Source organism: Theropithecus gelada, unplaced genomic scaffold (genome assembly GCF_003255815.1).
Source record: "Theropithecus gelada isolate Dixy unplaced genomic scaffold, Tgel_1.0 HiC_scaffold_15796, whole genome shotgun sequence".
In the NCBI taxonomy this organism is placed as follows: Eukaryota; Metazoa; Chordata; class Mammalia; order Primates; family Cercopithecidae; genus Theropithecus; species Theropithecus gelada.
Window position 1 is genome coordinate 700 of NW_020257543.1, and position 26,670 is coordinate 27,369.

The following is a 26,670-nucleotide window of genomic DNA, read 5'->3' on the forward strand; positions in this document are numbered from 1 at the left end:
TCCTACCTCTAAATCCCAACATCTAATTTTCCTGGCTTCTCACTTCCACTTCAGTCCTCTGTGGCTCTGGACTTTCTTTCTTTTTTTTTTTTTAAGACAGTCATACTCTGTTGCCCAGGCTGGAGTGCAGTGGCACAATCTCGGCTCACTGCAACCTCCGCCTCCCAGGTTCAAGCGACTCTCCTGCCCCAGCTTCCCAAGTAGCTGGGATTACAAGTGTGCACCACCATGCCCGGCTAATTTTGTATTTTTAGTAGAGATGGGGTTTCACTATGTTGGCCAGGCTGGTCTTGAACTCCTGACTTCAGGTGATTTACCCGCCTCAGCCTCTCAAAGTGCTGGGATTACAGGCGTGAGCCACCAGGCCCGGCCTGTCCTGGACTTTTATCATCTCCTAGTGCTACTTCACTATGAACCTGTTTGCTACTATAACCACCAAGCTCTCACAACATTGCCTGCACTGCACTGGCCTTCAATTATTAGAGACCTGCAGTTTCGTGGCTCCTCCGTCAGTCCCTAGCCAGTCTGCATCCCATGTTTGATGGCCTGGGCTGTCGTCTCATAGCACCCTCAATTTATTTTGGGCAATACAATCCCAAGCCCTGGACAAATGCTAGAATTCAATGTATCTGCTACTGCAGCCTGGTGGCTGAGTTGTAGAAAAAAGTGATTCATCAAGACATACATGAGGCATTTGAAACCAGGCCTTCCAACTTCAGCGTCCTCTTCCAAAGTTTCTTCGCTCTTCTTGGTCTCCTTCCTTGTCTCATAACTTCACCCATAAAATCGATGTCATCAAACGATCTCCCTGATTTTCTTCTCCCCTATATATCCGCACGCATGTTCTTGTTTCCTAACGTTTTAGTGGAATAACAGGTGACCCGCCTCTAGGCCAAATTTAATCCGTTTTCCTGAGTTCTGCATCGCCTGCCGAGCATCCTACCTCCCCAGGCACCTCTCCACTGGCTCCTTTCTCCCAGCCTCTCCTATCTTTACAAGCTAAGGACCAACAAACCCCCTCTCTTGACCCCTCTCACTGCCAAGCTTCTCCGAGGAGTCGTCTGCATTCGTTGTGTCATCCTTTTCGGTGCCCTGCCAAGGATGTGGAATATGACAGGGCTCAGTCAGTGCTCAATAAATCTCGAGCCTCAAAAACACCCGGTAAAAATAAACCCGGCTCTCCGCTTCCCCCAGAGCCCAGCATCCCCCTCCACTTCCATTCACCCCTTTGCTACCCTCGGCTCCGCCCTTTGCCGCGCCTCCCATGATTCTCGCGAGACTTGGTGATTCCGTTCCGCACCGCCCCGGCTGAGCCGCGCACTTCTCGCGAGGCTGCAGGCAGTGCCGGGCCAGACATGGCGGAAGGTAGGGTTTTTTGTGGAGCCGCGCGGGAAGACGTGGAGCTGTGGGGGCGCTGCTGGCCGGGAGAAGCTGCCCTGGGAGGGGAAGGCCGGGCGTGGTTGCATGGGGGCTCCGCGGGTCTCGCGAGCCTTTCTGTGCAGCCTCTCCTGAGCTTCTCGGGCTGGGGTCCGGAGCGCGGTTCCTATGACAACGCCCCTCCCGCGATACCGACCCCGCGGGACTGCGGCCGGCTGCGGAGCGGGGCTGGCAGGTCTCGTGCCGGTGCAGCGTGCAGCCGCGGGGCCCCGAGGGCAGCAGGGGAGGCTCTTGATTGCCGGCGGTGCCGGGACGCCGGGGGAAGTAAGCCTTCGCCTTAGGAAATCGAAACTGCTGTCCTGGCACGTCCTGCATCCGGAAGGGGTCCATCCCTTGCTTGCGGAAGAGCGTGGGACTCCTCGGGCTGGGGTCAAGCAGGCGGGCGCACTGGCGGCTCCAGCTCCGCAGCAGCCCCTGCCTTCAGGCCAGGCGTACAGATGAAGACGGGAGGAAGGGGTTTGCGGGAAGGGGGTTGGCCAAGGTCACACTGCTCACAAGAGGGCTGCTCAAACCAGACCTCTGTGCCTTTGCCTCCCAGTCCAGTGCCTACCCTCTGGTCTGGTGCACTTCTCATGACATTGCAGGTTAAGGCACTCTGGTCTCTCAGAGTCTTCCTCTCTTAATGTAGCAGTAATTAGAAGCCTTCATTGTCAAAGCCTTATTGTACACGTAGGGGGAAAGAAGGCCCAGAGATGGGGAGTTACCTGTCAGGAATCGTGCAGCGACGTTGTTGTATCTGGGCAGCGTGATTCTCCTCTTTACACCGTTATTGGAGAAGAATATTCCTTATTTGACCTTTGTTTATTGAGTGACTGCATTGTGCTTGGTCACGACTTGTCCTGTTAGTTTTGAGCTTTGAATGAACCTGTCTCTTGATGGATCTTAGATTTGGGCAGCACATGACAGTTGGTCGGCTTTTTTCATTTGCATTAGACTTTAGATAACCTCGTGAAGGAGGCCTGGCGTGTATATTTGCCCTTTATTGATAAAGGAATTTAGGCAAAGTTACAGAGATAGCTGGCACTGGCACCCAGTTGGTTTTGGGGTGTGTGTGTGTGTTTTCAGACGGGGTCTCGCTCTGTCCCACAGGCTGGAGTACAGTGGCGCGGTCACAGCTCACTGCAGCTTCAGCTTCCTGGGCTCAAGCGATCCCCTTACCTCAGCTTTCTGAGACCACGGACGCTCGCCACCACACCCGGCTCATTAAAAAGTTGTGTCTGTGTGTGTGTAGACAAGGGCTTGGCCCGGTGTGGTGGCGCACGCCAGTAATTTCAGCACTTTGGGAGGCCGAGGTGGGAGGATCGCTTGAGGCCAGGAGTTCAAGAGCAGCCTGGGCAACATGGCGAAACCCCGTATCTACAAAAAATACAAAAGTTAGCCAGGTGTGGTGGCACGTATCTGTAATTCCAGGTACTCGGGAGGATGAGGCACGAGAGTCGCTTGAACCCGGGAGGTTGCAGTGAGCTGAGATCGTGCCACTGCACTCCAGCCTGGAGTGAATGGAATGGTGGCGGGTGCCTGTGGTCCCAGCAGTAATACTAGGGAGGTGGGAGGATCATTTGAATCTGGGAGGCAGAGGTTGCAGTGAACTCCACCAGCCTGGGCGACAGAGCAAGATCCTGTCTCACTATGTCGCCCAGACTGGTCTCCAGCTCTTGGGCTCAAGCAGTCCATCCGCTTTGGCCTCTCTAAGTGCTGCGGTTACAGGCATGAGCCATTGCGCCTAGCAGGCAGCCAGTTTTTGTCTTTGCTTTTTCTGCCATATTCCTGGAGGGGAAACTTGAGGTGAAAGCAGGGGAGTAAGAAAAGGAGCGAAAACCCAAGACATTCTCTGACGTTACTTTTTGGGTCAATCACAGAATGTTGTTGTACACAGCAAATAGCTGTTCCTCACAGGAGTGAGGTGGGTAGAAAGGTTCAGGAAGGTCTTCTGTGAGGTAATGGGTAGTCTGGCGCTTTTACACTAGGAAGGTAAGTTCAGTGTTTTGGGAATACAGTAGCAAGGTTGAGATTGTGGAGGGCGGCTGGTTTTTCATTCAGGAGCTTTACTGACCCCCTGCTGTGCTTTGCAGTCGGGTTCCAACCCCTGAGGAGCTCATGCAGGTTGAGTCAGCATGCTCATCATCCATACTCATCATCTGGCAAGTGCCTTGAGAGACATCCCGTCAGTGGGGTATCTCTCCTTAAACACACGAAGAAGACATCCTTTCAGGGTTAAATTAGCAGGGGGATAGCTAGGTAAGCAGTCATGAAGTTCTGACTTTGCAGTTTTTCTTCCTTCCTTCCTCCCTTCCTCCCTCTCACTCTGTTGCCCAGGCTGGAGTGCAATAGCGCGATCTCGGCCACCGCAGCCTCCACCTCCCGGGTTCAAGTGATTCTCCCGCCTCAGCCTTCCAAGTACCTGGGATTACGGGCACCCACCATCATGCCCGGCTAATTTTTGTAGAGATGGGGTTTCACTATCTTGGCCAGCCTGGTCTTGAACTCCGTACCTCAGCTGATCTGCCCGCCTCGGCCTCTCAGAGTGCTGGGATTGCAGATGTAAGCCAGTTTTTCTTTTACCTTTTTTGTGTCCCAACTTTTTGTTGGGATTTAAGCTTTTTAGAAACAATGTTGCAAACTTCAACTAGGAGGCATTCTGGGCCATTTAGCTCATTAACCTGAAGCTATGCAAAGGAAGACAAGATTAGGTAGAAAATGTTTGTGGGATATTAATCCTGCTTGTGCTTTAATCAGATTCTCAGAGCCTGCTATGCTTGTTTGGAGAGACGTATTTAAATATAAATAAATAGCAGATATCTGTGTCATATAACTTGAATGATCTGTAAACACACTATGGGAACTACCCTGATAATGGTTGGTTGGCTGTGTGAGAATGTGGGAGATAGTGCCTAGGAATAGTAAACAGAATTCCTGAGAGACTGAGTGTACAGCTTCTTATGTGACTTGTTTAGAGGACAACCTTCTTTCCTTCCATCTATCCATGACTATGGATTTGACCATATATATTTAGCTAAAGTCTGTCGTAAAATTAGTTTTTATTCCCCATCTCTACATCTCTGTAGCTGTCCTGCTAATCTAAGCTTCATTTGTGGTACTTTTTTTTTTTTCCCCCGAAACAGGATCTCATTCAGTCACCCAGGCTGGAGTACAGTGGCGTGATCACAGCTCACTACAACCTCCACCTCCCAGACTCAAGTGATTCTCTCACCTCAGCCTCCCAAGTAGCTGGGAGTGCAGATGTGCGTGCCACCACATCCGGCTAATTTTCGTATTTCTTGTAGAGTTGGGGTTTCGCGATGTTGTCCGGGCTAGTCTTGAACTCCTGGGCTCAAGCCATTCATCTGCTTGGGCCTCCCGAAGTGCTGGGATTACAGGTGTGAGCCACCACTCCCAGCCCTAAGCTTCCTTTGTAACCCAAGTGAACTACTTCAAAAGGTTCCAATTAAAAGGTTGCTTTTAACTTTTCTGCCTCGATTTTGCTTTCTCACACTCTAATTTCATACAGTTTCTAGTGTTTCATTTAAGACATCAATCAGATCATGTCTCTCCCACTCTTCTTAATACTCCTGCCCCTCATTGCCCAGCTCTCACAGTTCTCCGTAATCTTAAAATATATTCCAATTCTCCCAATGACCTTTAAGTACTAACAGGGTGTGGGCCCCACCTAACACTTCGAGCTTGTTTCCTGCTTTCATTCACTGTGCCCCACCACACTGACTTTGTTGCTGTTCTTTGTGCGTGCCCAACATGCTGCTACCTCTGCGTCTTTGTCCTTGCAGTTCCCTTGGCCTGGAACAGTCCTCCAGTGCTTCTCCACAGAGCTGACCCACTTTATTCACTCGGTGCCTGTTCAGTTGTCATCTCATTAGAGGGCGTCCCTCACTGGAATAAAAACCCCATGAGGGCAGGAACTTGTTCTGTTTTGCTCACTCCTGTGTCTCCCAGCTTAGAATCATGGCTGTGGTTGAAGGAAGGTATGAATTTCTCGAGCATCACCTGCTAGCCATCAAGAAAAGTTACCTGGATACATCCTTAGCTTCTTGCCAAGCAAACTGGCTGGTCCAGCTTTTATTATGCTCTGGATAACAAGTCTGCTAAGAGCTACCTAACCTACTTTTCATCCTGCCCATTTTTGTTTTAGCAACTAAAATACAATGTTTAAGGCCGGTCACGGTGGCTCACATCTGTAATCCCAGCACTTTGGGAGGCCGAGGTGGGCGGATCACTTGAGATCAGGAGTTCCAGACCAGCCTGACCAACATGGTGAAACCCCATCTCTACTAAACATACAAAAATTAGCCAGGTGTGGTGGTGCATGCCTGTAATCCCAGCTGCTCAGGAGGCTGAGTCAGGAGAGTCACTTGAACCTGGGAGGTAGAGGTTGCAGTGAGCCAAGATTGTGCCACTGCACTCCAGCCTGAGCAACAGAGACTGTCTCAAAAAATAATAATAATAAAATAAAATGTAGTGTGTGAGAGCTCCGACTCTGCAGCTGGACATGGATTTAAATCCTAGTTTAAGCTATGATCATAAGCAAGTCAATTAATTGCTCTCAGTCTCAGTGTCCTCAGCTTTAAAAGGGGATCATCTGTAGCTCACAAGTAGCTGTCGGGATCCTAGGATATTTCTCAGGCGCAGAAGAGCCTTTTTCCACAGTGCCTGATGCTTTTCCCACAGCGCCTGATGCTTTCACCCTGGCGTGCAGTCCTTCTCTCGAGTCTCCTCTAAAATCACTCTCCACTTCTTTTCCTCAGTAAAAGTAAAAATTGAAAAAAAAAGTAAGGTTTTTTTTTTTTTTTGTAAATAGTATATTGAACAGAAAATTTATCATAAACTTTTATTAACTTGATGGAATTTGATCAGAAAAATACTTTTGACAACAACCCAAGTAACATGGGGAAAACATTCCATGTCCTGGGTGTTCATGGACCAACACATTAGTCACTAGCCACATGTGGCTACTTAAATTTGATTAAATTTAAATAAAATTTAAAATTAACTTCTCAGTTGTGCTAGTCCTATTCCAAGTACTCAGTTGCCATGTGGCTAGTAGCTCCCCCAATGGACAGCACAGATTAATAGAACACTGGCATTGCCAGAAGTGCTTTGGGTAGTACCGTTCCAGAAAATGCCTCGTTAGTGTAGGTTGGTAGAAATAAGAAAAGAAGGAACTTTGCTGTTTCTACTTTTGAAATTTATCTGTTTATTGTTCTACTTATTGAACAAATGTCCCAGGTCATTGATAATTATGTGTAGTCTAGAGACCTCTCGCGGACTGTTCCTTTCATACCGTTGTTTTCTTTTCTCTCCCTTTCCTTACTTTCACTGCTGTCACCAGCTGTAGCTGTTAGCTTTCTCCTTGTGGATTATTTTTACTGAGAAATAAAATTTATCCATTAGTGGACATTTCAGAGTAAAGCTACTGACTTGTGCTGAGATACACAGGATTCTGTCACTGGCAGGGTGATTTGCTGTGGGCAATTTGAGATATTATCATGATTTACAGCCTTGCTGAACAAAATGAGAAATTGCTGTGTCCCCAGAATCTCCTGTTGAACCTGTGGTATTTATTGAACTCCATTTGGTAAGGTATTGTCAGGAGGAAGAGGAGATAACCATGGAATGGGTATAGAGGGAGAAGTAATTGGTAGTTAAACAAGAATAGCCAGAACTAAAGCTTATTCACAGGGAGTTCTGAAGTCTAGGAGGGATGATAAAAGAAATTGTGTATGAAAAACTATATTGTAAGGTGAAAGGTAAAACATGCTTAGGAGTTACTTTGAAAACTCAGAATAGGGAGAGATTTTTAAAGGAAGTAATGGGGAATGTATTTTGGATGTTCAGGGAAAGTCTTGTTGCAGAAGACATTACTTGAGCTGAGCTTTGAAAAATGGCCCTCCTTTGGACATGGGGACATGAGATTGAGGAGAGGTCAGTGTTCTAGGTGGAAGGATTAGTGGGATGTGAGGTTGGAAGAGTATGTTAAGGGCCAGGTTATTAAGGGCATTTGTTCAGCGTTTGGATTTTATTCTGAGAGTCATGGAGCAATACTACTGAAAGGAATCAGCCACGGTAGCGACATAACTGGAATTGTCTGGGACATGACACAATGACTGCAGTGTAGAGGATGGATTGAGAAGGAAGGAAGTCAGAGAGCAAGCTGTAGCAGTGAGCCATTTGGTAGGGGCCGTGGGGCTGGAGAGGACTGATGGGAGAAAGACCGCAGAACATATGAAAGACAGGACTTTTGAAATCTGGTTGAATGTTGAGAGAGAATCAAAGATGACTCAAGAGTTCTAGGTCTGGATGACTCAGACAAATGGCTGAGCTGCTAAGAGGTAGAGAAGGAATATATTTGAGAACAAATATTTTGACCTCACTTTTGGACATACTTGCTTTGCCCAGTATACTTCTATGTGGTGGTGTCTAAGTTGGAAGTGTTTCCAGTCAGGAGTTTGAGGTGGAAATAGCTAGTTACCTAATATTTGTTGTGCATCTCTTATGAAACCAGCCCAGTCGTCACTGCTGTACAAGGTGAGCTTTTGAAAGATGTGTAAGTCATGCCACTGATTGTAACATGAGGCAGATGAACCTCACAGAGCTCAGTTGCATTCAGGAAAAACGTATTTTACGGTAGGTGCAAGCTACTATGCCAGAGATGACAAAATGAGCAAGACACAACTTAACCTTAATGGAACTTGCAGAACAGAGAGGAGAAGGCCAAGTATTTCAAAGTAGTGCATGTTTTGTTTTCTAGTTATACTGGGTTTTCTCTTCTACATTCATGATTAATGGCACTACTGTTCAGCCAGACTCTCAAGTCACTAACCAAAAAGTTATCCCCGACTCCCCCGCGAAGTCTGCATCAGTCCCCAAATCCCCTGGATGCTGTACACCTCTCACATCTGTGCTTTCCTCTCTCCTTCATTCCATTAGTACATAGTTCTCAACCTGGAGAACCCTGCACGGTACAGTCACCTGGGACCTTTTAAACATCCAGATGTGTGGGCCACGCATGGTGGAAGCTCACGCCTGTAATCCCAGCACTTTGGGAGGCCGAGGCGGGCAGGTCTCAAGGTCAGGAGTTTGAGACCAGCCTGAGCAACATGGTGAAACCCCGTCTCTACTAAAAGTACAAAAATTAGCCAGGCTTGGTGGTACACGCCTGTAATCCCAGCTACTCAGGAGGCTGAGGCAGGAGAATTGCTTGAACCCGGGAGGCGGAGGTTGCAGTGAACTGAGATCATGCCACTGCAGTCCAGCGTGGGCGACAAGAGTGAGACTCCGTCTCAAAAGAAAAAAAAAAAGAAAAGTAGTAGTGGTGATAATTCATCACCAGTGAAGAGCTTTTCTAATCTGATGCCAACAAGGAAGATAGTATTTTCTGGGAAGCTGACACTTTAATGAAATATTTTATGTGGAAGATCCTAATATAAGCCTGAAACAAAAAATTATTCTTGTAGTTCTCCAAAGAGAATGTTATCACAGCCTTTACAATCATTTCTCTTTTATCTGATGGACATAGTTAAAGCAGAATAGGAATAAAGTCATTTAGTCATTAAATAATTACATGAAGAGGCCGGGCATGGTGGCTTATGCCTATAATCCCAGCATTTTGGGAGATCGAGGCCAGGGTATCACCTGAGGTCAGGAGTTCAGGACCAGCCTGGCCAACATGATGAAACCCTGTCTCTACTAAAAGTACAAAAAAATTTAGCTGGGCATGGGGGCAGGCGCCTGTAATCCCAGCTACTTCAGAAGGCTGAGACAGGAGGATCGCTTGAACCCGGGAGGCAGAGGTTGCAGTGAGCCAAGATCACACCGCACCGTTGCACTCCAGTCTGGGCGACAAGTGAAACTCTGTCTCAAAAAAAAAAAAAAAATTACATGAAGAACACTAATTCACTGCTACAGTTTTGGCTAGAATAGAAGAACTATAGGAATGTAGAGAAAGGAAATGCCAGGGTGGTGGTAATCGAAAAACACCGAATACAGTGTGGGTTAGAACTGGAGTGGCCAGAGGGCAGTAGAGTGCATTTACGGTAGGAAATGGAAGGAGCTCATTTAATTCCTGCATTAATTAATGACTGATCTTGATGTTCTGATATTGGAGCTGAAATCTGGCATCATGGTATTAATGGGATGGGCTCTGGCCTGAGATCCCGAATCTCGAGTCTGTCTTCTGCTAATTGTGTGATTTTAGGCAACCCACTTAACCCAAGTGAATTTCACTGTTAGTATATTACTTTTTCAATATAGTTAGAATCTGAGATGATGAATGTGAAGAACTTAACTGCCATAGGAGACAAAAAGTACTAATTCCCTCTTTCTCTTTATTGCAAAATATTACAGGAAAGCGTCCATTTCCTTTTACCCCATCAAATGATGTTGACACTAATCTAGCAAAAAGTTACCAAGGGCATTAAAATCTTCCACTCTACAGAATTTTTTGTTTGTAAGTATAGCTGTTTGAGCTTCCTGTGGCTGCTGTAACAGATTTCCACAAGCTAGATGGCTTAAAACAACAGAAACGTGTTCTTATGATTCTGGAGGACAGAAGTCTGATTGAAATCAGCATCGCTGGTCTCAAATCAAGGTCTCCGTAGGGCCCTATTCCCTCTGGAGGCTCTAGGAGAAATTCTTTTTCCTGATTCTTCCACCTGCAAGAGGCTGCTGATGTTCCTTGGCTATTGGCTGCATCGTTCCAGTCTTCAAGGACAGCATCTTCAAATTTCTCTCTGTTCTGTGTTCACGTGACCTTCTACTCTGAGTGGGTCAAATCTCCCTCTGCTTTTTTTTTTTTTCCATGGAGTCTCACTCTGTGGTCCAGGCTGGAGTGCAGTGGCGTGATCTCGGCTCATTGCAACCTCCGCCTCCCGGGTTCAAGTGATTCTGCCTCAGCCTCCCGAGTAGCTGGGACTACAGGCACCCACCACCACACCTGGCTAATTTTTGTATTTTTAGCATAGATGGGGTTTCGCTATGTTAGCCAGGATGGTCTTGATCTCCTGATCTCGTGATCTGTCTGCCTCGGCCTCCCAAAGTGCTGGGATTACAGGTGTGAGCCACCGTGCCTGGCCTAGAAGGGCTACAGTTTTAACCCTTCCATTTAGATATGTGTGATTTTGAGTTAGTTTTTATATGTAGCAGTATCTAGGAATAGGGCTTTGCGTTTTCCATATAGATCTCCAATTGTTCTGGTCCCATTGCTCTTTCCTCATTGAAATGCCTTGACACCACTGTCAGAGCATTTGTATATGTCAGAGTCTGTTCCTGGATTCCGTCATATTGCATTGCTCTGGATATCTGTCTTGATGCCAGTATGATGCTGTCCTATTTGCTGTAGCTTTATACGCAGCCTTGAGTCAGGTAAATGCTAAACCTTTTTCTTTCCCCCCACGCAGAATTTTTTTGGCTATTCTAGGAACTTTGCATTTCCACCCAAATTTTAGAATCAGCTGCCTGTGCTTGTGCATGCCTGTAATCCCAGCAGTTTAAAAGACCGAAGTGGGAGGATCCCTTGAGGCCAGGCGTTCGAGGCCAGCTTGGGCGCCATCCTGAGACCCTGTCTCTACAAAACAATTGGCCACGTGTGGTGGTGCTTACCCGTAGTTCTCGCTGTTTGGAAGGCTGAGGCAGGAGAATTACTTGAGCCCAGGAGTTCGAGGCTGCAGTGAGTTGTGATCAGGCCACTGCACCCCAGCCTGGGTGACAGAGGGAGACCCTGTTTCTAAGAAAAAAAAATGTAGAATCATTCTTTCAAATTCTACGAAAATAGTTCGCTGGGATTTTTATTGGGAAGTTATTGAATCTATAGACCAATTTGGAGAGACCTGACGTCTTAACAGTACTGAGCTATTGAGCCTTCCAGTCCATGAGTGTAGTATATCACTCTGTTTATTTAGGTTGCCTTTCATTTCTGTCAGCAGTGTTTTATAGTTTTCAGTGTGCATGCATTGCACATTGTGTTAAATTTATCTCTAAATAGTTCGTATGTTTGGTGTGCTATATAAACGCATTACCATAGCCTGTACGTTGATAACTTAGGGCTTTGATAACATGAAATGAAGTAGGAAGAAGACTTTGATTTAAGGAAGATACGAAGTTTGATTTTGAACTTGTTGAGTTTATAGTACCAGTCAATCATTCTTTCAGCAGGAGCTGTTGAAGGAAAGAGACATTTGGGTCCATTTTTATAGCAGTGACAGTAAAGTTATGGGTGTGCATGAGACCACATTCAAAGAAGAAGCTTTAGGAAAAGTTCCGTTGTAGGTCTGAACCTTGCAGCACTGTGCCTTTTTAGAAAGTGGATAGTCAGAATAGACGAAGGGTCTGTAACAAGGTTAGGAAGAAAGCTAGAGTACAGAGTTAGGAAGCCAAAACAAGAGTTTCAAGAATGGGGTGATTGACAGGCTACAGAGAGGTTGAGGAGCTTGAAGAATAAGGAAAAGGTCATCGAAGTGGGTGATTTGATCATTGTGACTTTAGCAGAGGGATGTGAGTAGGAGCCAAGTTTCAGAAGGTTCGGGAGGCAAGAGAGGAAGTAGTGACTAAAGAGGACTCTTCAGAAATTGGTGGAGAAGGCAAAAAGTGTGATAGACTGGGCAGTCAAGAGCATAGCCGTGAGGAAGAGGTGTTTGTCTAGGGGTAGGAGGCGTTACTGTGAGCCTGTTTCTGAGGGTGAGGAGGTAAGCTTGGAGAGAGGCATATCTTGAAGATGCAGTGGCTGCTGTTGTGGCTTAGGGTGTGGTAAGAAGTGAGAGGTTACAGAATTCTAGGCATTCCAGATAGATAAACTGCTTTCTTCCCTTTCATTTGGCTCTGGGTGTCATTTTAACATCCTAATTCTTTAAAATCACCAGCAGGGGAACAGGGCTTGTATGGCCTCTCAGCCAAATCTGACCTGAAACCTGTTGACTTGTTTTTGTGCAGTCCTTAAGCTAAGAATTTGTTTATATGTTATAGATGTAACATATAAAAATAGCTTATACATATTAACTATATTTTAAATATTTTAAACTGATTGAAGAAAAATCAAAACAATGTATCATGATGTGAAAATTACATGACATTCCATTTTCGGTGTTCATAAATAAAGTATTTTTAGGGAAACAGCCACACTCATTCATTTGTACTTTTGTTTTACAACTGGCAGAGTTGAGTAGGGCCACGGAGACTGTGTGGCTCCCAGAGCTAAAATATTTGCTATCTAGCCCTTTACAGAAAGTTTGCCAACTCCTGAACTAGAAGGAGGAGTGTTCTAAAAGTCAGTCTTGGTTTCTCTCCTGACTGTGCCATGTAACTTCTGAAGAGGTAATTTGCTGATTAACTACTCTTTTGCAATAGACATTACACTGTTTATTTTAGGCTATTCATAATGAATGCAGATTTTTTTTTTTTGGTCTTAAGCATGTTTTGTTAACTCAACAGTGATGAACTATCAGAAAGGATACTTACTGAAAGACTGACCATAGACTGCACTCATGGAGAACAGCTAGATATTATTTGGAAAGAAACATGAGAAAATTGGAAGTTCCTGGCATTCTTTTTTTTATTTTATTTTTTTTTTGAGACGGGGTCTTGCTCTGTCACCCAGGCTGAAGTGCAGCTCACTGCAAGCTCCACCTCCCGGGTTCACGCCATTCTCCTGCCTCAGCCTCCCGAGTAGCTGGGACTACAGGCGCCCGCCACCTCGCCCGGCTAGTTTTTTGTACTTTTTAGTAGAGACGGGGTTTCACCGTGTTAGCCAGGATGGTCTCGATCTCCTGACCTTGTGATCCGCCCGTCTCGGCCTCCCAAAGTGCTGGGATTACAGGCTTGAGCCACCGCGCCCGGCCGTTCCTGGCATTCTTCACTGATACTTAGTGTAGCTTTTTTCGTGAAACTCTAGGTTTTATCTATTATTTAAATTTCTAGGTTTGCTGTCCTCTCCTCTCTCCTCTCCTTTTTTGAGACAGGCTGTCTCTGTCTCAAAGGCTGGAATGCAGTGGCATCATCTCTGGGACTACAGGCATGCGCCACCATGCCCAGCTAATTCAGTTTCTAGGCTTGCTTTTCAAATGAAAGTTGGAAGGGGACAAAGAAAAAACCACGGCTGAAAACTGGGCACTGGATGAAGAATAAGTAGGCGGAGAAGCAGCAGCAGTGGTAAACCTGACTAAACCAGACACTGCTCCAAGTGATTTAACCTATCCTAATGACTTTCCACATCGTTCTCTAAGACAGTGGTCCCCAATCTTTTTGGCACCAGGGACTGGTTTCGTGGAAGACAGTTTTTCCATAGATGGAGTAGGGAAGGGAGTAGTTTCAGGATGAACCTGCTCCACCTCAGATCATCAGGCATTAGAGTCTTGTAAGGAGCGTGCAGCCTAGATCCCTGGCGTGCGCAGTTCACAGTAGGGTTCGCGCTCCTGTGAGAATCTAATGCTGCTGCTCATCTGACAGGAGGCCGAGCTCAGTCAGGTGGGCGAGGTGGCTCGCCCGCAGCTCACCTCCTGCTGGGTGTGGCCCGGTTCCTAACAGGCCACAAACTAGTACCTGTCCACGGCCTGGAGGCTGGGGACCCCTGCTCTAAGATAACATCATTAGTCTCATTTTCCACGTGAGAAGACTGAAGCACAGAGAGGAGTAAGTAACTTGCCGAAGGTCACACAGCTAGTAAATAGGTAAGCTGGGGTCAAACCCAGTCAGTGAGGCTCTAAAATGCATGCTCTGGGCTATCAGTGTGCAGGGAGAATCTTGCAACACAGGACTGACTACCCTGGGTTGCTTTCTAAGAATTGTAATAATAGCTAATATCTTTTGACCACCTACTGCGGGGCAGGTTGTATTCTAAGGTTATTACATGTATTAGCACTTGCAGTGTTTACAGCATCCTTACAGATGAAGAGAATGAGTCACCTGCCTAAGGTGTGTCCAAACTAGGTTTGATCCCTGTCAGTCTAGCCCTAGAACCTGTGCCCTGTAAATTCTCTCTCCGTTATTGCTCAGAATGATAATTTTGTACTTTTTCTTGCAAGAACTGTATAGCTTGGTGACACTTCAAGGACACATTTGCATTGCTGTTTGTAAGCAGACAGTGTTCCCTACAGGCTGGTAATGTCTCAGCCATAAGCACTCCTCCGTTATGCTATGAAATGGTGTGGCAATTGAGGTAGCACTGGTAAGTGCTCATAAGCTTCCTGAGTACTTTTGTGATCCTTTGGGTTTCCCCGACAAAAGCTGCCGGGTGGGGGAGCATCTGTAATTTTGTGACTAAGAGTCCCAAATCATGCCAAAGCCCTGCTTTTATCTTGCCTCTTCTCTGCTCATTCCCTTGGTAGTTTATATCTTGTGTCATTGTCCAGGCAGCTGCTGCATATTTGAATGAGGAATTCTGTAGAGAGACTGGGGCTGTTGCTGTAGAGTTTAGAATTTGTGTGTATAACTGATGTTTAAGGAAATGTGTATGGTTTCCCAGAGAGCAGAGCGGGAAGATGGCTGGAAACAGCTTTCAGGATCTCCTCCACTTGAAGGCTTAGATAGAGGAATCAGCAACTTTCCAGTCTTTTTTTTTTTTTTTTTTTTTTTGAGACGGAGTCTCGCTCTGCCACCCAGGCTGGAGTGCAGTGGCTGGGTCTCAGCTCACTACAAGCTCCGCCTCCCGGGTTCACGCCATTCTCCTGCCTCAGCCTCCGGAGTAGCTGGGACTACAGGCACCCGCCACCACACCCGGCTAGTTTTTTGTATTTTTTAGTAGAGACGGGGTTTCACCGTGTTAGCCAGGATGGTCTCGATCTCCTGACCTCGTGATCCGCCCGTCTCGGCCTCCCAAAGTGCTGGGATTACAGGCTTGAGCCACCGCGCCCGGCCTTTTTTTTTTTTTTTTATATAGGGTCTCTATGTCGTCCAGGCTGGAGTGCTGTGGTATGATCTCAGCTCACCGCAGCCTCCACCTCCCAGGCTCATGCGATCCTTCCACCTCAGCCTCCTGAGAGCTGGGACTACAGGTGCCCACCTCCACCCCTGGCTCATTTTTGTATTTTTTTGTAGACATGGGGTTTTGCCATGTTGCCCAGGCTGGTCTCAAACTCCTAATCTCAAGTGACCCACCCACCTTGGCCTCCCAAAGTGCTAGGGTTACAGGCATGAGCCACTGTACCTGGCCTAATTTTCCATTCTTGAAGGCAGATGTTCCTATAATTTCACCTGTTACCTACGTCCTTTTGATTCTAGCTCACCTAAAGGTCTTCCACAGATCTTTTTTTTTTTTTTTTTTTCCCTTATTATACACTCAGGATCTAAGATCTTCTATTTGAATGTTTGCCAGGGCTACAACACCTTAGCACATAAATCAGTATCCACCTTCTTTGTGACTGTTAGTTTTGTTCTTGCCCTTCTTGTTTCTGAGCTCCTTGTAGATACTACTTTGATTCTACATTTGATACTGCTTTGATTACCTTGTTTGGAATAGGTGCTAATTAGGTTGCCCCCCCACCCTTTTTGATATAGAGTCTTGCTTTGTTGCTTAGGCTGGAGCACAGTGGCATGATCACAGCTCACTGTAGCCTCCACCTCCTGAGCTCAAGCAATCCTCCCACCTCAGCCTCCCAAGTAGCTGGGACTACAGGTACGTGCCACCACACCCAACTAATTTTTTCAGTTTTTTTATGAAAAAAAAAAAAATGCTGTGTTGCCCAGGCTGGTCTCAAACTCCTGGGCTTTAGAGATCCTCCTGCCTGGCCCCGCAAAGTGCTAGGATTACAGGTGTGAGCCACCACACCCAGTCTAGATTGCCCTTTTAACTCTTAAAAGAGGCAGCTCCTAATCTGCCAGAATGCTTAGTGCATAAATATGTGCAGATTGACAGTTTAAGTGAAATGGAAATTCCCCAGCCAGCTATAGTCATGCTGGGTTGGAGTTGTTGAGGAGCAAAAGATTTAGGTTGGGTGGAATATGGTGTGATTGAAACCACGGTTAGAGGGTTCAGGTTGCTTATGGAAGAAACGGTTACCACAGCGGAAACTTGGAGGCTGTCTCTTGGCAAGTGGGATGTAATTTTGCAGCCACGAGGTTGAACTAGCGAGATGTGGTGTCTACTATAGCCATCCTTTTCAGTTGACTTGCATAGAAGCTGGTGAGTGGCTGACATTTTTGTCAGTGAACTCTTGGAGGAGAGGGCGAGGCTTGGGCTCATAATTATTTGTATTTCTTATAGAGAAATGTACAGTGTTTATGTACTTTGTCTGTTTGACAAATCTGTTGACTGATGCAAGCTTAAAAGGAGAATCTGACCAAGAGAATAAAAGATTGAAACCTTTTCTTGCATTTTCTGGGTCCAGTATGCTACAAACAAATATAGGCTTTATTTAAATCTTTTGAAGTAAGCTACTACTTTTCTGGAACATTTTCTTTATGCTGGCTTAAACCAGGAGGTCTCCCACCACACTCCATTTGTATCCCCTATCAGAGTGCTCAGGGTTTACTGCATTGGCTTAATTGCCTGTCTTCTCTATTACTCACAACTCTTTTCTTTGTTTTGTTTGTTTGTTTGTTTGTTTTTTGAGATGGAGTGTCCTCTGTCACCCAGGCTGGAGTGCAGTGGCACAATCTTGGCTGACTGCAACCTTCGCCTCCCAGGTTCAAGCAATTCTTCTGCCTCAGCCTCCCGAGTGGTTGGGACTACAGTTGCGTGCCACCATGCCCAGATAATTTTTATATTTTTAGTAGAGATTGGGTTTCACCATATTGGCCAGGCTGATCTTGAACTCCTGACCTTGTGATCTGCCCGCCTCAGCCTCCCAAAGTGCTGAGATTATAGGCATGAGCCACTGGACCCGGCTGGTTGGTTTTTTTTGAGACAGGGTCTTGCTGTGTTGCCAGGCTGGAGTACAGTGGCACAATCTTGGCTCTTTGCAGCCTGAACCTTCTAGGCTCAAGGGAATCCTCCTGCCTCAGCCTCCCAAGTATGCACACCTCTGCTCCTAGCTACTCTGGAGGCAGAGGCAGGTGGGTCGCTTGAGCCTGGGAGTGCAAGGCAACATAGCCCTGGCAACATAGCAAGGCCCACCTGTACAAAAAATTTAAAAATTGATAGCCAGGGGTGATGGCACACACTTGTGGTCCCAGGTACTAGGGAGGCTGAGTCAGGAGGATCACTTGAGCCCAGGAGTTTGAGACCAGGCCTGGCAGCATAGTGATACCGCATCTCTACAAAAAATTTAAAATTTAGCCAGGCTTGGTGGCAAGCACCTGTAGTCCTAGCTACTCTGGAGGCTGAGGTGGGAAGATCACTTGAGTTCAGGAGTTTGAGGAGTTTGAGGCTGTGATGAGCTAGGATTGTGGCACTGTGCTCCAGGCTGAGTGACAGAGACCCGATTTCTTTTAAAAAAAAAAAAAAAAAAGAAAGAAAAGAAAAAGGAAAGATTGGGAAAGGATGCAGGGAAGCATGTGAAAGAGACAGAGAACCAGAATCAGAGGGTGGTATTGTGGTTGCTAAAATAAGAGAAGGGATGGACAACAGTGTGATGTGGTGTCATAAGTCTAGGAGGAGAACCACTGGCAGGGGTCCACTGGACTTGGCAATTAGAAGGTCATGGGTGAGAGGAGTTTCAAGGGGATGGTGGGGACAGAAGAGGGAATGGCAGGTGAGACAATGGTGTATGGTAGCTAGAGATGGCGGGGCTGAGGGTTTCAGATGTGTTGTGGACGTGGGATGCTTTAATAGATAAGAGACTTAAACTGGCTCATATGTTGACTAGAACCACCCAGTCAAAAGAGAGACTGGAGTTCGGAGATAGGGTCATTGATGATAAAGCAAAGGTCCTGAGGAGTGAGGAGAGTGAAGAGATTTAGGGAGCACATAGGGGGATTAAACTTGGGTAGGAAGGATATACCCTTTCAAAGGAAGCAAAGGGGAGATGGGAATCATTGCTGGGACGGTGGGAGTTATTGTCAGTAGCTCAGTTTTCTCAGGGTATTGGCATGGAATGAGGCAGATTGGATGGGAGATGGGCCTGAGGGCAGTGTCAGGATTTGGAATGTCTGTGGTGTGGAAGAGGGAGGGGTGAAGGGACCAAGGCCCGGAGGATGGTTGTAGCAGCACTATGGAGCCATAGAGACCTTGACTGATAAAGCTACATGGTTTATCAGTCCATGGTTGCATAAATCCCCTGTCTCATCCCTTCTTAAGACTCCAGAGCTCAGGCAAAGGAGAAGTTCCATGACTGCTTCCTCAGGGAAGCATTTCCCGACCTCTTCAGTTCACTTGCTTTATAGGCTCTCATAGCTGTTTTTGCCTTCTAGCTCTCTAATGTAGAGTTGTAGTTTTGCATTTGACTGTTATAATTATTTTAATTATAAATTATAACCAAAGTTATTTGACTTATGACTGAGCATGGTAGCTCATGCCTATAATCCAACACTTTGGGAGGCCAAGGTGAGTGGATCACTTGAGGCCAGGAGTCTGAAACCAGCCTGGCCAACATGGCAAAACCCTGTCTCTACTAAAAATACAAAAATTAGCCGGGCGTGGTGTGCCCACCTGTCATCCCAGCTGCTTGGGAGGTTGAAGCAGGAGAATCGCTTGAACCCAGGAGATGGAGGTTGCAGTGAGCCAAGATTGCGCCACTGCACTCTAGCCCAGGCGACAGAATGAGACTCTGTCTCAAAAAAAAAGAAGAAAAAATTGTTTATCTTTGTTTTTCTCAGTAACTCAGGGCTCCGAGGACAGGTATGTCAGAGTGCGCTTACCATCGTGCAGCGTCCAGCACCTAGTGGACACTTGATAAATGCTTGTTGAATTTAATGAATCAAATACAGTGGTTCTCAACCTTTTTACCTGCCCCAACGTGCCAGTGGAAGATGGCGTACCTCTCTCTGAACCATTATTAACTGCCCTGATCCTCACCTGAAGGGGGACAGGTGCCAGGGTTGGGGAGCGTGATTAATATGATCACAGGCCCTGGAATAAGAATGTTGGGCTCAGATCCCAGCCCGTCCTCTCACCAGCCTTGCAACAGGGGAAATCTGTAACCTCTCTGTGCCCCAGTGTCCTCCTCCTCTATAAAATGGGGCTGGTATATAGCAGTACCTACCTCATAGGCTTGTCATGAAGATGATATGAAGCTGGGCACAGTGGGATGTGCCTGTGGTCCCAGCTGTGGGAGGCTGAGGCAGCGGGAACAGTTGAGTCCAGGAGTTTGAGTCTAGCCTGGGCAACGTAGTGAGACCCTCATCTCTTTAAAAAAAAAAAAAAAATGAGGCCAGGTGCGGTGGCTCACGCCTGTAATCCCAGCACTTTGGGAGGCTGAGGCGGGTGGATCACAAGGTCTGGAGTTTGAGACCATCCTGGCCAACATGGTAAAACCCTGTCTTTACTGAAAATACAAAAAATGAGCCAGGCGTGGTGGCACGTGCCTGTAGTCCCAGGGAGGCTGAGGCAGGAGAATTGCTTGAACCCAGGAGGCAGAGGTTGCAGTGAGCCTAGATTGCGCCACTGCACTCCAGCCTGGTGACAGAGCGAGACTCCGTCTAAAAAAAAAAAAAAAAGAGAGAGATTAAATGAGGGAATTTATGTAACGCTTTTAGAAGAACATGTCAAAATTAGGAAATTGTTATTACTGTTAGTGATTTCAAAAAATCTAGGTGATTTTGGTAGCCTTTTCTCCTGAAGACTCCTGGCTTTGTGGTAAAGGATTTGCAGGGCAGGTCAGCATCTTTATGTACATCTCTTCATTGTCATCTACTGTATAATATTGAGCTTCTGAGAGGAGAAATCCCTGTAACCATGATGGTCTCCTTGGTTCAGTGACCAGCACCCTGAAACAAAGCTATTCTTTGTTATTTTTATTTTTATTTTTTATTTTTAATGAATATTTTAAAAAGTAAAGACAGTATGTTGTCCAGGCTGGTCTCACACTCCTGGGCTCAAGTGATTCCCCCAGCTTTGGACTCCCAAAGCTTTGGGATTACAGGTGTGAGCCACATTACCCAGCTATCAGAGCCATTCTTGATCCTGTGGGACTATCACTGAGAAATAGTAGAAACATCGGGTGGCCGGTCACTCGGGGAGCGTTCCCATCATTGGGATGAGGGACTAGTGAATGCGCCTGCTTTACACCGGCCACGGTAAACCTGATTCTTTCTTCTCCTTGCAGAGGAGGTGGCCAAGCTGGAGAAGCACTTGATGCTTCTACGACAAGAGTATGTCAAGCTGCAGAAGAAACTGGCAGAGACAGAGAAGCGCTGCACTCTCTTGGCTGCGCAGGCAAACAAGGAAAGCAGCAGTGAGTCCTTCATCAGCCGCCTGCTGGCGATCGTGGCAGACCTCTACGAGCAGGAGCAGTACAGGTGAGCAGGGCTCCTGGACACATAAGGCCTTTGGCTTTATTCCCGGGCCACACTACAGCTTTTCTCATTCACTTTCTCCCAGAATGTATTTCTCTCCCTTGAGGATATTAGCAAATCTTTATTCCCTAGAATAGAAGCTCCCTGAGGCAAGATTTTTATTTTTTTTATTTTATTTTATTTTTTTTACGATGAAGTCTCGCTCTGTTGCCCAGGCTGGAGTGCCGTGGCGAGATTTCGGCTCACTATAGCCTCTGCTTCCGGGGTTCAAGCAATTCTCCTGCCTCAGCCTCCTGAGTAGCTGGGACTACAGGCGCACACACCACTGCGCCCGGCTAATTTTTTGTATTTTTAGTAGAGACGGGGTTTCAACGTGTTGGCCAGGTTGGTCTTGATCTCCTGAAGTCCACCTGCCTCGGCCTCCCAGAGTGCTGGGATTACAGGTGTGAGCCACCATGCCCAGCCTGAGGCAAGATTTTTATCTCTTGTTTAGTGCTTATCTTCAGCAGAGTGCAGGAGTCATGGTGATAGCATTGCTAATCAAGCAGGAATTGGGCTTACATGTCTAGGAATTCAGAGGGCAAATGTCCGTTTCTCTTGAGATGGTCAAAGCAAAACAGTCTTGGAACTAGTTAGAGGGTGCATCACGATGGTTGAGGTTGAACTCTGGAGCCATACAGCTTCTGTTAGAAGCTCAGGGTTGGGTGCGGTGGCTCATGCCTGTAATCCCAGCACTTTGGGAGCCCGAGGTGGGCGGATTACCTGAGGTCAGGAGTTTGAGACCAGCCTGGCTAACATGGTGAAGCCCCGTTTCTACTAAAAATACAAAAAATTACCCAGGCCTGGTGGTGGACGCCTGTCATCCCAGCTACTCAGGAGGCTGAGGCAGGAGGATTGCTTGAACTGGAGAGGCGGAGGTTGCAGTGAGCCGAGATTGTGCCATTGCACCCCAGCCTGGGCAACAGAGCGAGACTCTGTCTCAAAAAAAAAAAAAAAAAAAAGGCATGCTAATGTCATGTGGGTGAAATTATAAAGAGAAAAGAGCAGGGTGAGCACCTGTGATGTTGCGTATAGTCCAGAACAGCAATGATGAAAGACTGAATTGGGATGCTGGATATGGCAAAGAAACACATATGTGAATATACATAAGAAGGAAGGACTTGAGCCGCTAGGGAGATAGAAGCTCAGTCTACATAAGACTTAGTAACTATTTTCAAATAAATTCCAGCATTTTAAATAGATCACTCACACCCGTTATCCCAGCACTTTGGGAGGCCGAAGCAGGTGGATCACCTGAGGTCAGGAGTTTGAGACCAGACTGACCAACATGACGAAACCCCGTCTCTACTAAAAATACAAAAATTAGCCACATATGGTGGCATACACCTATAGTCCCAGCTACTTAGGAGGCTGAGGCAGAAAAGAATTGCTTGAACCTGGGAGGTGGAGGTTGCAGTGAGCTGAGATTGTACTATTGCACTCCAGCCTGGGTGATCGAGTGAGACTGTCTTAAGAAAAAAAAAAAAAAATCAAAATTTAGAGGATGCAAATAACAATAAAATAACTCAGGATTCAAAATTACTATTATCTTAGTCCTTTCTAAATGAAAGAATAATCTATTACAGAAAAAGGGAAGTATATATTCTGAGTAAAGGATAGTTCCATAAATTGAATAGATGTAGCTTCTTGTAAAATATAATCCATTGTCTTGTTTTTCCTCTTCTTCCATGAACAAGTGAAAACTTTGTTTATTACTGGCCCAGGGAAGCCTAATGTTTTCCTGTTACAGACACACCTCTCCTACTCTTTGAGGCTCTTTCCCATTAGAACTCCCATCATTTAGTTTTTCAATTACTTATCAATTGATTAGTAATTTTTTTTCACATTCATTGTGTTGAAGTCCTTCTCGGAGACAATGGGAATGAGACTGGGTAGTTTTCTTCCTGTCACTTTTTAGCTCGTTATGGTATGATCTTATGACTCCAACAAGTCTCCCTTCAGCTTTTAAAACCTGCCCTAGGCCAGGTGCGGTGGCCCATGCCTGTAATCCCAGCACTTTAGGAGGCTGAGGCAGGTGGATCACTTGAGGCCAGGAGTTCGAGACCAGCCTGGCCAAATGGCGAAACCCTGTCTCTACTAAAATTACAAACATTAGCTGGGCTTAGTGGCATGTGCCTATAGTCCCAGCTACTCAGGAGGCTGAGGCAGGAGAATTGCTTGAATCCAGGAGGTGGAGGTTGCAGTGAGCTGAGATCGCGCCACTGCGCTCCAGCCTGGAGGACGGAGAGAGAGACCCTGTCTTTAAAAAAAAAAAAAAAAAGGCTGGATGCGGTGGCTCACACCTGTAATCCCAGCACTTTGGGAGGCTGAGGTGGGCGGATCATGAGGTCAGGAGTTCGAGAACAGTCTGACCAACATGATGAAACCCTGTCTCTACTAAAAATACAAAAATTTAGCAGAGCATGGTGGTGCTCGCCTGTAATCCCAGCTACTCAGGAGGCCGAGGCAGGAGAGTCGCTTGAACCCGGGAGGCGGAGGTTGCAGCAGTGAGCCGAGATTGCGCCACTGCGCTCCAGCCTGGGCAACAGAGCGAGACTCCATCTCAAAAAAAAAAGCCTGCCCTTTATCTCAAGAAGGTTGAAACTCTATGTTAGCTACAATTGAATATCAGATAGGGAATGGAGTCTTCCTAGGGGACTAAGCTGTCAAGATGTGGTAACCGAAATTGAGAAATCGATTTCCAAAGCAGACATCTTTTACCAACGTAGGGGAAAAAATACCTTTATCCTATAACATGCATTTTGTTGAAAAATTCAAATAGTATTTTTATGTGCCTCTTAGTAGCTGGAATGACTGATGAATAGGTTTTAAAAGTTTTTTTTTTTTTTTTTTTTTTTTTTTTTTTTTTTTTTGAGACGGAGTCTTGCTCTGTCTCCCGGGCTGGAGTTGCAGTGGCCGGATCTCAGCTCACTGCAAGCGCCGCCTCCCGGGTTCACGCCATTCTCCTGCCTCAGCCTCCCGAGTAGCTGGGACTACAGGCGCCGCCACCTCGCCCGGCTAGTTTTTTGTATTTTTTAGTAGAGACGGGGTTTCACCATGTTCACCAGGATGGTCTCGATCTCCTGACCTCGTGATCCACCCGTCTCGGCCTCCCAAAGTGCTGGGATTACAGGCTTGAGCCACCGCGCCCGGCCTTAAAAGTTTTTAAGTTGAGAAATGTGGAAGAAACCGGTAGCCTTTCTTTTTTTTCTTTTTTTTCTTTTTTCTTTTTTAATAAGAGACAGAGTCTCACTATGTGTTGCCCAGGCTGGTCTCAAACTCCTGGTCCTGGCCTCCCAGAGTGCTGGGATTACAGGTGTGTGCCATTGTGCCTGGCCTACATTTCAAGTTCAGGAGAACAGTTTTGTCCCATAAGGTAGTTAAAAATGATGGCTATATGTAGTTACTTACTGTACTCATTCTTTTACCAAACAAACCTATGGTTTTTCCTGTTCAAGTGTTTGAGAAACTAACAAGAAACTGTTCATCTCCTCTCCAGTTACAGCATTCTGGTCTCCATGTTTTAAAAGGAAATACTCTTTAATTGAGTGGAATCAAGTTTTTTAAAAAAATTACTAGGTCCTTAATTGTTTCAACATAGAATCTTCATGGACTGGACTTGTCTGATTTTCCGGTTTTCATTTGTGTTTTAAAAAATTATTATTGGAAATTATTGATGAAATCCTTATCTTTATTTCCCTTTGGTATGTCAGATTACAAAAGAGAGAATTTTGACCTGACACTCATGAATGTGGTAGAAATTTTCTAGAAACATTCATTTTTATAATTTTGTGGCTACAAGTTATACTCGTGGTTGAAATAGTACAGACTGAAAATCTATTTAAGTTATTAGGATGTAATACTTTATAAATATATTCAGAGTTTAAAAATTATTTGTGCTTTGTAGGTAGCTTCTTGTTTTCATTAAATTTTTTATACTTTGTCACAGGATATGCTGATACAGTTTTATGTTTTGTTTTACATAGAGTATCCTATTTCTTCTTTGACCATGAATAATGTTCTACTGTGTTAACAGCAGTTTGTAATAATTTGAAATAATAAATACTCTCTTAATCTTGTGATCTATTATCATTAGTTACCGCTTGGTCTTTGATAGAACTGGAATTGTTGATACTTTCAAATGATGATTAAGTGTGTTGTAGGCAATACTCTTGTAGGGTCTACAAGAGTAGAATGTAGAATGTGTCTCTGTCAAGCATTATATACAAACAATATTCTGTTTGGGTTTCCTCTTTTTTTTTTTTTTGAGACAGAGTCTTGCTCTGTCACCCAGGCTGGAGTACAGTGGCGTGATCTCAGCTCACTGCAACCTCTGCCTCCTGGGTTCAAGCGATTCTCCTGCCTCAGCCTCCTGACCAACTGGGATTACAGGCGCCTGCCACCATGCCTGACTAATTTTTGTATTTTTAGTAGAAACGGGGTTTCACCATGTTAGCCAGGATGGTCTCGATCTCTTAACCTCGTGATCTGCCCACTTCGGCCTCCCAAAGTGCTGAGATTTCAGGCGTGAGCCCCTATGCCTGGCCTGGGTTTCCTTTTAAGTGGATGGGTTAATTCATGTAATGGTATTTTCTTTTTCTTTTTTTCCATATAGTGGTTTTTGTGTAGTTAGTTTCCGAAGACTTTCCAACCTAGTAAATACCTTTGAAGTTGAATATGAAAATAAAACATATAACTACCAGCAGGGTGATGACAGTGACTTTGGATTCCTGCCAGGATAGCCATATGGCATGTACTCGTGGCAGCCCAGTGGGTCATCTTGACGTTTTTGTTCACTGCCCAGACGCTCTCCTCCGGTAGCATTTGACATTTCGGAGTTACACATAAATATCTATTCAGGAAGATCGTTTCATATAATGGCATGTCATAATTATGGAAACATGTTTTGAAAAGAAAGCTTTTTCCTCACCCCATTTTTTATAAGTAGTTGAGTCAAAAATGGTCAATATTAGGTCCGAATGTTTCTGGTGAGAACAGGAGTCCCGATGCTGGGTGCCGTGTTCATGACTGCTCGTCAGTTTGTTCACGCTTTTTCTGTTTCACCTTGCTTGAGCGTTACTGTGAGGCGTAGCAGCGCTGTAGTCTCAGAGCCGGCATCACCAGCTTTAACCTTTCTGTCTTTCTCTCCCTGATGGTTTAGCTTGTTTTAGTCTATATAAAATAGCCTCTACTTTTTATGTGAATATTAATCCTCCTCCTTAACTTGGAGGTTCACTACTATAAGAATCCCGTTAGAAGATGTATTTGAAAGCCGAGCATGCCACGTGCATTAAAGCCAGAATTTACAAATAGAAACCATTTCTAGCAATGTATTATAAAGATGGCCCATCAGAATTCAGTGCCAGCATATAGAAACAATGTTTTGCTGTAATTTTTCCTTTTGCAGATGTATGTTGATCAATACTCATGTGTTTATCAGCTATGAATCCTATCTATACCTAGGTATGATGACGTTTTTCTAATATATGTGGGTCTCTTTCTTCATCAGCGATCTGAAGATAAAGGTTGGGGACAGGCACATCAGCGCTCACAAGTTTGTCCTGGCAGCCCGCAGTGACAGCTGGAGTCTGCCTAACTTGTCTTCCACTAAAGAGTTGGACCTGTCAGGTGAGCCTTTGAGTGATCAGGGACACAAACCTGCTAGCGGAAGGGCTCTTGGCAGAAGGTTATGGTGTCTCATTTTGAAATATTTGTGATTCAATGAAAGTAAAATAATTTTCTTAGCAATTGATGGTGACCACAAACTAGTTAAATAATTAATGAATCAGTAGGTTGTACTTTTAGGTACTTTGTATACCTATTGAGGAGGTAATACCTGGCTAACAAATCATAAATATTTGAGTA

At 45.6% G+C, this 26,670-nt stretch overlaps 1 protein-coding gene across 1 annotated transcript; it reads left to right on the plus strand.

The window, feature by feature from the left end:
* Positions 1 to 1,326: 1,326 nt before the first annotated feature.
* LOC112617009 (rabankyrin-5-like) lies at positions 1,327 to 26,433 on the plus strand (the record flags this gene model as incomplete). The annotated part of the gene is made up of 3 exons (XM_025373739.1): positions 1,327 to 1,365; positions 20,577 to 20,769; positions 26,315 to 26,433. Coding segments are annotated over exons 1-3 (322 nt in total), but the record flags the coding sequence as incomplete, so codon positions are not given.
* Between the last annotated feature and the right edge of the window lie 237 nt (positions 26,434 to 26,670).